Source organism: Hemiscyllium ocellatum, chromosome 11 (genome assembly GCF_020745735.1).
Source record: "Hemiscyllium ocellatum isolate sHemOce1 chromosome 11, sHemOce1.pat.X.cur, whole genome shotgun sequence".
In the NCBI taxonomy this organism is placed as follows: domain Eukaryota; kingdom Metazoa; phylum Chordata; class Chondrichthyes; order Orectolobiformes; family Hemiscylliidae; genus Hemiscyllium; species Hemiscyllium ocellatum.
The window spans coordinates 56,916,674-56,929,112 of NC_083411.1; the positions used below are offsets into that span (position 1 = coordinate 56,916,674).

General features: G+C 42.8%; 1 protein-coding gene across 1 annotated transcript in view; it reads right to left on the reverse strand.

The window, feature by feature from the left end:
* Nucleotides 1-2,222: 2,222 nt before the first annotated feature.
* The window catches only part of LOC132820014 (sodium- and chloride-dependent neutral and basic amino acid transporter B(0+)-like), a 130,950-nt gene continuing 120,733 nt past the window's right edge, over nt 2,223-12,439 (reverse strand). The window contains exons 7-8 of the mRNA XM_060831941.1: nt 10,839-10,957; nt 2,223-2,504 (exon numbers count right to left, since the gene is read on the reverse strand). Of these exons, the coding sequence (XP_060687924.1) occupies nt 2,223-2,504; nt 10,839-10,957 (401 nt within the window). The remainder of the gene's footprint in view (nt 2,505-10,838; nt 10,958-12,439) is intronic.

A 12,439-nucleotide genomic window follows, 5' to 3' on the forward strand; every position in this document is an offset into this window, starting at 1 on the left:
ATGGCGTTGGATCAATACCCTAACACAAGGAACCAGACAGGGAATAACGAGGAACAGGGCCCCGACACCCACCATCATTATTAATGCCATGCGCCACCAGCCACCCCCAAAAAGCGTGTTCCACCAACTAGCGTCCCCTATAGGTCGCCACGTCTGGACAGGTACATGGGCTATTTTACGGATGTCCCGGGTGATTTTTAGGACAGCCTCGTAGTTATCGTCTATCTCCAGACAACAATTTGTCGTGTTAAACTTCCCGCAGACACCCCCTTCAGAGGCAAGCAGGTAGTCTAAAGCAAGACGATTCTGATATATTGCAGCCCTCATTTGAGACTGCTATCTAGCCAGTAATTCCAATGCGAAGGCGGTTTTGTTGGTGATTATTTCCATCACCGCCTGCAAGCGAATGATACGATTAAGCATATAAATTGGAGTTCTGTAACCCCAAGTGCCATCCTGAGCCCAACTTGCCGGCCCATAATACTCAATGATACGGGACGGTGGCCAATCTGCGCCCCACTTGGCCAAGTGGATGTCTCCGTACTTGTGGACATTCCACTGACTAGCACTCCTACGCTTCCGTGCCAGTCTTCCGGGCCTCTGTTGCAGGGAGTCGAACAACTTAACCCCTAGGTCAGCCCCTTGATCACGGGGGAGGAGAAAGAACTCCGGTCTGACTATACCGAGGAAGCATAAGCCACCCCATTCCTGTGGTAACCTGGAATACGCCAGATCCCCACAAATCCAAAATAAACCATCAGGAGCTGGACCCCCCTCCACTGTCCCTGGCAACACCGTCCCATGCCTCTCTAATTCCCGGCATTCACGCATAAGGGCCAGAACCACTGCAATTCCAGGAATCAGAGGTGGGATGCAACCGCCTGCAGGTGAGATCCCCTTGTTGGGTGAAAGACAACCCAAGGGGTTGTTTGGTGAGAAACCAACCAAGGGTCGGGGCCACCAAGTGTCTGTGGTGAGATTCAAGACCCGCTGACAGGGGCTGTCACCAACTGGGCGGGACCCTTGTTTCCCAATGCAGAAGTGGCCCGTCGGGGTATTCTGCAATTTCCAGACTTGATAAATTCTGTTCTTGGAGTAAGTCCAATTGTATTCGAGGATTTCCTGAACATCCAAACTCTCCCCCGTCCATGGCCACTGCTCGGTCATATGCGGACCCCCACAAACCCAACACCTCGTCACATTTAAAATTTTGGCAATTTGAGACGTGAAGTCAATAAAGAGATTTTTTCGCAACATCAGGAAGAGTAAGCCAACTCTCAACGTCCTCATAGAGGGAGGAAACCTTGGCTGAGGCGGCTATTCTGGCATCGTAATTTGGAATAGATTTCTCTAACCCGGGATATATTTCCTTAACCCGGTCAAAGTGGTCCGCTGTCGAGCCAGTAAAACTGATACAGAGCCATTATTCCATAAGTGGACAGTCTATATTTCCACTCGTGTAATATCCCAGGCTGAATACCTGGTAGTAATGTTCCCCATCCTCCCAAAATGGTATCATTTTCTCCCGGTTGTAACAGGCACCACTTATTTTAGTGTGAAACACAAAAGACCCCGGAAAGACATGGTCTCCCCATTTCACAGTTTGGCGGCATTTGTCGCACAGCCTGTTAGCCTTATCCCAACCGTCTTTTTTTTAATGCAGACCCATTCGTGTTCTTCCCAAATACATTCATGGACCCTCCCCTCAGGCCATCCAATATATCCCTTATTTAACATTTGATAATACAATTTCCCATCCTCCCAACATTCCTCCCGTGATTCCTCATCATGGCAAAGGGAGAAGAAGTTAGGATCTCCCAGTTGAACTATGGCGCCGCATTTGGCACATTCCCCTTTAGGTCTTCTTTTATCTGTTTCCAGCAATTCAGCATGTCCCTGTAAACTGTCTGTTGACATACACAACCATTCGTAATTTATAAAAGGGCAACGATAGACCCTAGCCTTAGATAGACCGAGATATCCCCTGTTTTTTACTTGATAGTATAGTTTTCCCTTTTCCCAGCACTTTTGGCGTGAGTATATGTCATAACAGCGAGTATTATTAGCATAAGAGGAGTGGGATACAAAGGATCCGCGTAACTCTAACTCAGTGTCCCACACCCGAACCCTAGAGCGGCATTTATCACAGTTACCAGTCAATTTCCCCACTAAAAGGAAGGCAAATAATAATACAGTATGTAGCAAAAGAGTCCCAAGAGAGTTCATTTTTGATGTTTCTTTAACTTCACCACCAACGGTTCATCACCGGCCTCACACGACCAAGAGTCCTCTTTGGGCGGCGACACCGGGCCTTTTAGTCTGGCGGTGTGAGTCCACCCTTTTTCTTTTGTTCGTATGGCAACTTCGGTGGTGAGTAACACCTGAAACGGTCCCTCCCAGAGTGATTGGAGTTTCTTCGGTTTCCAGGATTTTATCAAAACCCAGTCTCCCGGTTCCACTTTGTGGAGGTGGATATCGAGTGGAGGGGTCTGAGTCAGGAATCCCTGGTGGAGTAAACGAGAAACAGCGAAGCCACATATCTCATGACTCACGCTCTAGGTGACAAACGCTCAAACATTCATGCACTAACAAACAGATGAATTCAAGCCAGACCACAAAGTGTTAAACTGCTTGTTAGCTGAGAAGCCCTTTTTTTTATATAAAAAAAAATCCATACATAAACACAAATTCTCACATCCACAGAGACTATTTTTTTTACAATCAAATTTGCACACACAAAGACACACATAAATCTTCACCAACACAAAATTCCTACGGGGGGGCGGCCCACACAGACATAAATATTCAGGTTTAGATAAACACCGTATTTATCCAACTCCTTTTGTCTTTCATACAGTCCTCCCATACTACTGCTACCAGTATCTTAGCCTTCCGTTCCTCCGCCATTATGCCTCTCTATACAAATACCTTCTGAACCTCCTGTAACAACTCCGACTCATTTCTACTGCTCCCGTCCTCTATCTTCTGTAACTTCTTCTGGATATCAGGCCATGCCTTTGTACTCATTTCTACCGCTCCCTTAATCTGTGTAAGAATGGACAGGGAGACTCGTCCTTTCCCTGCCTCAGGTCGAAAACCTTGGCTAACTTTCGCTGTTTGGGGATGCAAGTTTGTATCCCTCAGATTATCAAATTTTGCATGTCTAGTATATTATTTCACTTTTCTATATTATGGTTGTCTCAGTTAGGGTTCTGAAGGGGATATTTGTCCTCACCCCTAACCATCCCCCTCCCATGCCAAATTGTCCGGCAAGCTTAATACCGGCGCTGTTACTAGTTTTTTTTACAAAAATCTCAATTACCACTTTCCCTATTCAGTATCCCCATATAAGTCTCCTTTCTCCCCCAGTAAATAGTATATTCAAAAATAGACATTATCTCAGCCCACATATATAGACTGGGCCTCAAACATTAATTAATTTGTTCTGACAATCCTATCGGATTCTCATCCAGGACCGTCATTTCCTTTTTAAATGTTCCGACCTCCCCACTGGTGAGGGGGTCACACACAAACCCAATTTCCTTGTCCCCTATAGGCACTTTTTAAGAAATATTGTAATGTTCCAAACTTCTCATATCCTCAAACACCAATTTTAATAATTCATGCTTGACTAACTTTAAAGCCTGTTCCTAAACTGTAAACATATTTATATATTTATATCCATTTATTTAGTATTTAATATTTAAAATATAAAATACATACAGTTCCCAAATTTTAAAACCCACTGTAATCACCCAGATTTAGTATCCTAATTTAGATCCAAAATTAGTTTTCTTGTGTACTCCTAACTATTTCTCAATTACAATACTTTAGGTCATAAAATAATCATAACTGTCTTAGCCGAATCCAAGGTCTCAGATAATAACTATGGAAGTCCTAACTACAACTGTCCTTCACATAGTGAAAATAAATCATGTTAAGTTTTCATAAAAATCACATTTAAAACAATCCTGGAACTCAAGTTCCAGTGAATAAAACTTCCTCATTCAATCACCAACAAACAAATGTGCATTCAACCCGAATCACAGAGAGTTAAATGTTTTGCAAGAAGTTCTCTCTCTCTCTCTCTCTCTGTCGGTCTTACTGCAAACTGCTGGTAAAAAAAAACTTCAGTTGTCTTATATCATTTGAGTTTAATGGGGCTACAACAAATCCTGTGGTCCGTTCCCCAACCGGGACCTCCCGTGCGGGGACAGTCTCACTACTTCTTTATCCCCTTTTCTCCTCATGTCTCTCTCTCTCTGTTTCTCTCTGTTTTAGTCTTGGATTATATTTATTCTTTAAATGATCATTTAAAATTTGACAAACCCAATCCTCGTCCAATCCAAATTTGGGCCACCAAACAGAACCCCCTTGAATAGGTTGTTGTGACCATTTTTTCGCAAAATTTAACCATTTTTCGTCTAGACTTCCCCTTTCTTTTCCCATGACCCCAGTTACGTAACATTCGTCCTAACGGGCTATCATCCGGCACCCCCTTGTATTCTTCATCAGGCAACGGTTTAGGCACTCTTGTGCCCCCGTTTCCCATACCGAAGATAAGTACAAGCAAATAAACCGCCCGTGCGAGAAACAAGAATATCCCACACTCACCGGATTTCCTTATGATCGACCAGGTAGCGGCAACAGGTAATCAACCCTTGGTAACTGACTGAACGCAGAGTCTCCGGTACGTAAACAACACCAAACAAGGCAAGGTGTCCTTGAGTTTCGCATCAGTCAGAGACCAAACCCTGGTAACTGATTGAGCGCAGAGACTCCGGTACGTAAACAACACCTGACAAGACAAGGTGTCCTTGAGTCCTGTGCATCAAGCAGAGACCAAACCCTGGTAACCGATTGAGCGCAGAGACTCCGGTACGTAAACAACACCTGACAAGACAAGGTGTCCTTGAGTTTCGCGCATCAATCAGAGACCAAACCTGTCCGAACGCAACAGAAGAAATCTGTGCCTACCTGGCTTCGGTGCACCAAAATTACTCGATCCCCTGCCCGTTTGTCCCTTTATGACTGGCCAGTCTCCTCCCTCTTTGTTCTCCTGAGCCTCCCGGATACCACTCGCTCAAGCCGCGAAGCGGGACGGCGAGGAAGGAATCGGAGACTACCGAACTCGGTAGGGTGCACCGTCTCCGATGTCCTTCCTCGAGCCCACCGCAGCCGGAGTGTGGAGCCGGACGAGCCCCCAAGTTGTTAGAAATGAAAATTCACTTCTAAATAATCGCTCTGGACAAATTCAAGAGAACAAAGATTTTATTAACAAATTCTGCAGAATTGGACGCCTTCCCAAAGAAAAGCGTACCCAAGCATTACAGCGATCTTTCTTATATAGCAATTTAGAGCCTCCCCTATGGCCCCTAGAGGTCACGAGGGTCATTGCTTTACAATGATCTCATTTCTTACAGAGAAAGCATATGATCATGTCCTCATTGTCTCGAACTCCAGCCGCATAGCCCACTTCCCTGTCTAATGATATTTTCAGCCCTTGAACTTACCAACCGTCTCGCACCTTGTACTCTTATCTGGTTGTTTTTGCACCATATTAGCAGAAGTATTGTCTCGCTCAAGGTTTCGTTATTTTTCAAAGCTGACCCCTTGCCCCCAGCTGGCTTGTTTTTCTTACTAACTGCTTACATTGCAATACTGATCGTTAGAAGATCAATCTTTACGTAAATTAGCCCAAACGTTAACATTTCCTTAAAATAAAACAGCCAGTATATATAAAATAAAGTAGCAAGACATACCACATATTTAGTTTGGTTGTATATTAAAATGTCTAGGGTACCATGCACATCTTAATAGCTTCTTGTTGCATAATAAAGCAAATCTAAATCTCACAGTTGTGTTCCATTTTTCTTTTTTGAAATAAACAATCAATGTTGCATGTAGCAGCACGGTGGGTCAGTGGTTAGCAGTGCTGCCTCACAATGCCAGGAATGCAAGTCTGATTCCACCCTTGGGTGACTGTCTGTGTGGAGTTTATAAGTTCTCCCCATGTCTGTGTGGGTTTACTCCAGGTGCTCTGGTTTCCTTCCACAGTCCAAAGATATGTGGATTAGGTGGATTGGCCATGCTAAATTGTTCATAGTGTCCAGGGATGCAAAGGCTAGGCAGATTAACCATGGGGAACGCAGGGTTGTAGGGTAGAGGATGGTTCTGGGTGCGCAGCTCTTCAGAGGATCAATGCAGACTTGATGGGCTAAATGGTATTTCCACACTGCAGAGAGTCTATGATTCTGTCCAGATGTGATCTCGGTCAGGTGCAACACCTCTCTGGATTTATATATTATGATCTTTCCATGCCTTTCAATATTTTATTCACTGTTTTAACTTCCTGGGAACATTGTACTAATGATATTTATGAAATGTTCACAAAAGTCCTCTAGATATCTCCCCTTCCCATGACCTCTACTACATTCTCAGATAACACATATTCCTCATCAACTTTCCCTCTGCTCAAATTGCAATCGTCTTTATTAAATTAAATCTGCAACATTAGTCAAAATATTTTCTTTTTATTACTGCGATCGTGGGAATTAAAGGCAGCAATAAATATAGAGACCACAGCTTTATCCTGGATGAGGAAGGTCATCACTCCATCTTCATACAGACGTTAATAATTGGTGAACACCCTGATATTGCAACATCTGATTGCTTCATCAATGATTTCTAGATTTTAGCCTCCACTGCTCAATGCAGAAATTAGTGCTGTGTGTCAATCATTCTTCATGTGTTGCAGAATTCCAGACATAAATTCTCAAATTGCTTTTCCTCATTTTAAACCAAGCTCTCCAATCTCATAAATTTAATATTCTGAGTAAAATCACATTCTATAACCGCATGAGATCACCTCTCAAAATGAACTGGTCTGCAGCCTGAAAAGTACAATTTCTTGAATCTTTCCTCATAACTCAAAACCCCAATTCTAGGGGTCAGTCTTGTGGCTCCTAGCATTACAGTCTCCAGTATCCATGTGTCTGTCTGTCTTGTTGGGAAGAACTGGACGCAGTAGTTAAGGTAAGGTCTGACCACAGTGCTGTAAAGTTTGATGACCATTCCTTCTGATTTCTATTCTACAGTTTTGTGATCCAATTGATGAGGCTTATGGACTTTGTGAAACACAGAAAGCATGACACAATCCAAGAGAACGCAGCCTGTTTAATTGACTCACCAAGGAACACCTTCAACATTCACCACTTCGGCAAGTGTCCTGCAAGAGCACTTTCCAAAACTGCATTCCCCACAACCAAGCTAAAGCAGGCACCAGGCAGAAAAGAAAGTTGATTTACAAAGCAAAGAATTTCAGGTGCTGGAAAGTTGAGATGGAAATCAGGAAATTCTAGAATTATTCAACAGGGCAGACAGATTCAACAGGGAGATGAATAAGATTAACATTTCAGCTCAACGATGATCCTTCAGGAAGGAATTGGAAATCTTCATCAAGGGACAAGGGTACTGAGGGTGGAGAGTTGGAAATGGATTTTGCAAAGCAAGTCGGTGGGAATCCACATTTTGTTTATAAAGACATGCATAAAATGGTGGGAAGGAAAGAAGGGAGGGTGTTGTTTTCAGGGGGCAACTTGGGGGCACTCCAATTACACACAGCATCATGCTCAACTGCTCTGCAAAATCCATCCCAATCAAAGATTTCCAAACCTTCCTCGACCCAATATCCAGGATTTATAGATTCCTTGGTCCCACATGTGGCCTTGCCTGCAGTACCAGCAGTGCCCACCACTGAGCTTGTGGCACTGCTGACACTAGTGGAATGGCTGGTCAATCGGATACTCTTGCTAAGAATGGCACCTCTTCCTGCTGGTGATTGGCATGCGCCCCATTATTAGGAAATTTATCCTGCCTACTGCACTGTAAGGCTGCAGGGAATGGATAAATCACATCCTGTTGACTGTCTTCTTAGCCAGCAATACTCACATTCCACAAACAAACAAGAGAAAGAGTCACAGAATCATAGATTGTTACAGTACAGAAGGTGGCCATTCAGCCCATTATGTCCACACTGCTTCCCAGCAAGCATTATGACTCCTGCCACACACCCCTTCCTCACACCCTTTTTCCAATTAAATAATCACCAATACCTCAATTGACTCACCATCACATTTCAAAGCTGTGCACTCCAGACCTGAACGTGAAAAAGATCTTCTTCATTACATTTGCAAATCGCTTTAAATCTGAGCCATCTCATTCTCGATCCTTTCACAAAGGGGAACAGTTTCTCCCTATCTACTCTATTCAGACCTCATATGAGTTTGGCAATGTCTGTCACATCTTCTCTTGACCCCTCCTCTCCTCTCTAAGGAGAATGACCCAAACTGTCCAATGTATTCTCATACATTAAGTTTCTCGTTTTGGAATCATTTTTGTCGATCTCTTCTGCATTCTTCCAAAGTGTTCACATCCTTCCAATATTGTAGCATTCACAACAGTGCTCAGCACACCTGGTGAGGATTAACAAATTTCTTATACAAGTTCAACATAACCTTCTTGCTATTATACCCTAAGAACTCTATTATTAAAGCCCAGGATACCATATGCTCTCTCTACATGTCCTACTATCTTCAATGATCTGTGAAAAGCTGCCCAGACCACTCCTGCACTTCTTAAGTACTGCACCCCTGACGTTACAAATGTTTTCTCTCCCCAAAATGGATCGTCTCAAACTTCTTGCATTGAGCTTTACTGGAAGCTACCTGCTCACTTCACCAACATATCTGTGAACTTGTGGACTTTTCAACTCTCTTGCTTAGAGTTTACAATCCTCCAAGGTTCATGTCACCTCCAAACTTTGAAACTGTCCCTTACAAGACAAGGTCTATACCCTGCAAATAAAGCAGGAAAAGCAGGGCTCCCACAACTGATGTAAAACAAGGAACTATGGATGTTGGACATCTGAATCAAAAACACAAACAGAAATTGCTGGTGAAACCTAGCAGCTACGGTATATCTCTGGTGAGAAAGTGGAGTTACCATTTCTCGATGATGAGTCACTGGACTTGAAACATTAACTCTGCTTTCTCCCTACAGATGCTGCCAGACTTTCTGGGTTTCACCAGCAATTTCTGTTTTTGTTCCAATCCCGATCTCTGGCGAACTCCATTACAAGCCTTCCTACAACCCAAAAAATATTTGGTGATCACTATTCTCCATTTTCTTTCACCCAGCCAATTTTGTATCCAGACAGCTATTATCTCCTTTATACCATGAGCTATAACTTTCTTCATAAGTCTGCTGTGTAACATTGCTTAAAGTGAGTTTTGAAAGTTCATGTACACCACATCAATGACATTACCCTCATCGATCCTTTCTATTACCTCTTCAAGAATTGTCAGCCATGATTTGCCTTTTAGAAATCCACGCTGACTGTTCCGAATTAACCCACATATTTATCTATGCCTCAACTGATTCTGTCATTAATATTTGTTTCCAGATTTTTATCCACCACTGAAGTTAAACTGAATTGTCTGTCATTGCTGGGCTTACCTTCATAGGTTTTTTTTACAAATAAAGGCGTAACGTCTGCAATTGTCTAACCAGTCAGCACCTCCCCTGAGTTTAGGGGAGGCTGGAAAATTATGGTCAGTGGGGCTTTAATTTCTACACTTGCTTCCCTAAATGTTCTTGGATGCATGACACCTGCTTCTGGACCTTGTCAATTTAAATATTGATTGCCTACTCAAAACTTCTTCCTGGTGAATATTGATCTTTATCGTGATAGAGCTTCCTCCTCCATTACTATAACTGGTGTCGCTTCCACCTCCTTGGTAAAGACAGATGCAAGGTATTCAGTTAACGCCTTAGTCATGTCTCTTGTCTCCATATGTCCTATATTTCAACTTGTGGGCCAAGTGCTGGAAAGTGAGATTAATGTAGAATTAATATAATTTTGGTTGTACAGACTTGAGGGCCAAAGGTCCTCTTCTGTACTATAGGATTCTATGATTCACTGTGTAAACCACCTTTTTTACCCTAATTGACTCAACTCCTCATTTTGCTATTAATGTGCCTATAGAAGACTTTGGAATTCCTTGATATGTTTGGCTGACAGTGCTTTCTCATCAGTTAATACAGTTGGCTGGACAGCTGTCTTGAAATGCTGAGAGATGTCAGAGGTGTGTTTCAATTCCTGCACCAGCTGAAGATACCACGAAGTATCAACCTCTCCCCTTCCCTGAGGTGTGGTGATTCTCACATTAAACCATCACTCATCGTCTCTCTGTGGCCCAGTAGGCCCATGGTGGCTTTACCTCTGACCTTAATCTTCTTATTAAACCCCCTTCACTTCTCCAATATGCTTTTCATTTCCCCTTTGAACCTTAGTGTTCTGCTTGAAGTTTTTGTCTTGACACGCATCATAACCTCACTTTTTCTTCTTCATTTTGTATTCTATCTCCTTTGTTCATCCTCAGAGCTCTGCATTTGTTTGTTCTCCTTTTGCTTTTTGAGGGAACATACCTTGATTGTACTTGAATCATGTCTATTTTAAACATAGCCCTTTGTTCAGTGACTGTTTTTCCCACCATAATTTTGTTCCTGTCTCTCTGTCTCAGCTCCATTCTTTGCCCATTGAAGTCAGCTCTCCTCCAGTTAATTCTTCTTATTCTGGACTGCCAATTATCCATTTTTATCATCATCCCTGGTCCAAAACCAAACCAGCAGTGGGGTTCTAAATGCTGGGAGCTTATTTAGACTGAACTTAACTCTTTGTGATTTATGAAACAGTGTCTCATTTTACTGAGTATCCTTGTCTAGAGAGGGTTGATTGCTCATGTGGAAACATCGCAAATGACTAAGCTACAACTTACCTGTGTTACAAACAGAAGGCCAAGGAAATAAAATAACAAACAAAGACCAGCTGTCAGATAAAGACGCTTTGGCCTAAGGAACTCAGGAAACTGGTCCAGCAGGCTTGTTATTACTGTTTCTACTGAAAACAAAAGTTATCAGTGATTAATTAATGATTTATACCAAGTCTTAGATAAATCCACCACCAGAGAAATGGCAGCCAAGAGGACTGAAGGAGCCAATGGGGAGAGATTTCTCTGTCTATGGGCAGAATTGTATAAGAGCAATGTTTGGAAAATGGAGGCTTGCTAATGTCTCCTGAAAGTAACTCACCATCTCAGGGTGGGTGATAGAAGATTCTGAGATGTGGGCTATAGGCTGTGATTCAGTGGGAACGACAATATTAGACATTTGGTTCAACAATGTGTGGGAGAACTCTCTCAGATTGTATTGCAGAAGAGTTTGCAACACTGATTGGGAAGATTGTACCTTTGCTGTTTCTGATGCCAGGCAGTTCATCTGGTTTATTTTTCCTATCGGAGCAATGAGCCACAACTGAGTGGCTTGCCGCTTTATTTCAGAGAGGCTTGTTGTTTCATGCCTCACAATTAATATGTTACCACGTCACTGTGGGGCAGCAAGGTTGCTCATTGGTTAGCATTGCTGCCTCACAGTGCCAGGGACCCAGGTTCAATTCCAGCCTTGGGTGCCTGTCTGTGTGGAATGAGTGGGGGTTGTGATGTCTGCATGGGTTTCCTCCGGATGCTTGGTTTCCTCCCACAATCCAAGGATGTGCAAATTAGGTGAGTTGGCCATGCTAAAATGCCTGTAGTATTAGGTGCATTAGTCAGGAGTAAACGTAAGAGAATGGGTCTGGGTGGGTTACTCTTCGGAGGGTCGGTGTGTACCTGTTGGGCCAAAGGCTCTGTTTCCACACAGTAGGGAATCTTATCTAATATAATAACCTGTAAGACATTATATAAACCCTGCATAATTATGTGACTTAAGAGCAGAAAGATCTCAGAAACTATCTTGACTTGGGCCACTTCAAGCATGACATACTGACAAACTGTGCTGCATGTTGTAATTGAGTACTTTCATACTCACCGAGAAGCGTACATGGATATAATGTTTGTATATAACAGTGAGCTGCAATAAATATTCTGTTGGATTCTTTAATAACATAAAGCATTGAAGCAAAATGCACATCAAGGATTCCAGGGTCTAACATATGATTATGGTTCTGAGGTTTTCAAGAAGGTCTCTCACACACAATCTCCTTCTATAAAAGGCATTAGGTGTCAGATGGGTTTTTCTGACACAATGATAGCTCTACAGTCAAAATTACTGACAGCAATGTTATTTCATCCAGGTTTATTTGATTGAATTCAAATTCCTCAGACACTGACGTGAAACACAACCAGAAACTATTGGAAACACTCTGCAGGTTTGGCAGCATCTGTGGGGAGAAAGCAGAATTAACATTTCAGATCCAGTGATCCGACTTCAGAATGCTGTTTTTTGAAGAAGGGTCACTGGACTCAAAACATTAACTCTGCTTCCTCTCTACAGACGCTGCCAAACCTGCTGAGTTCTTCCTGCAATTTCTGATTTCCAGCAT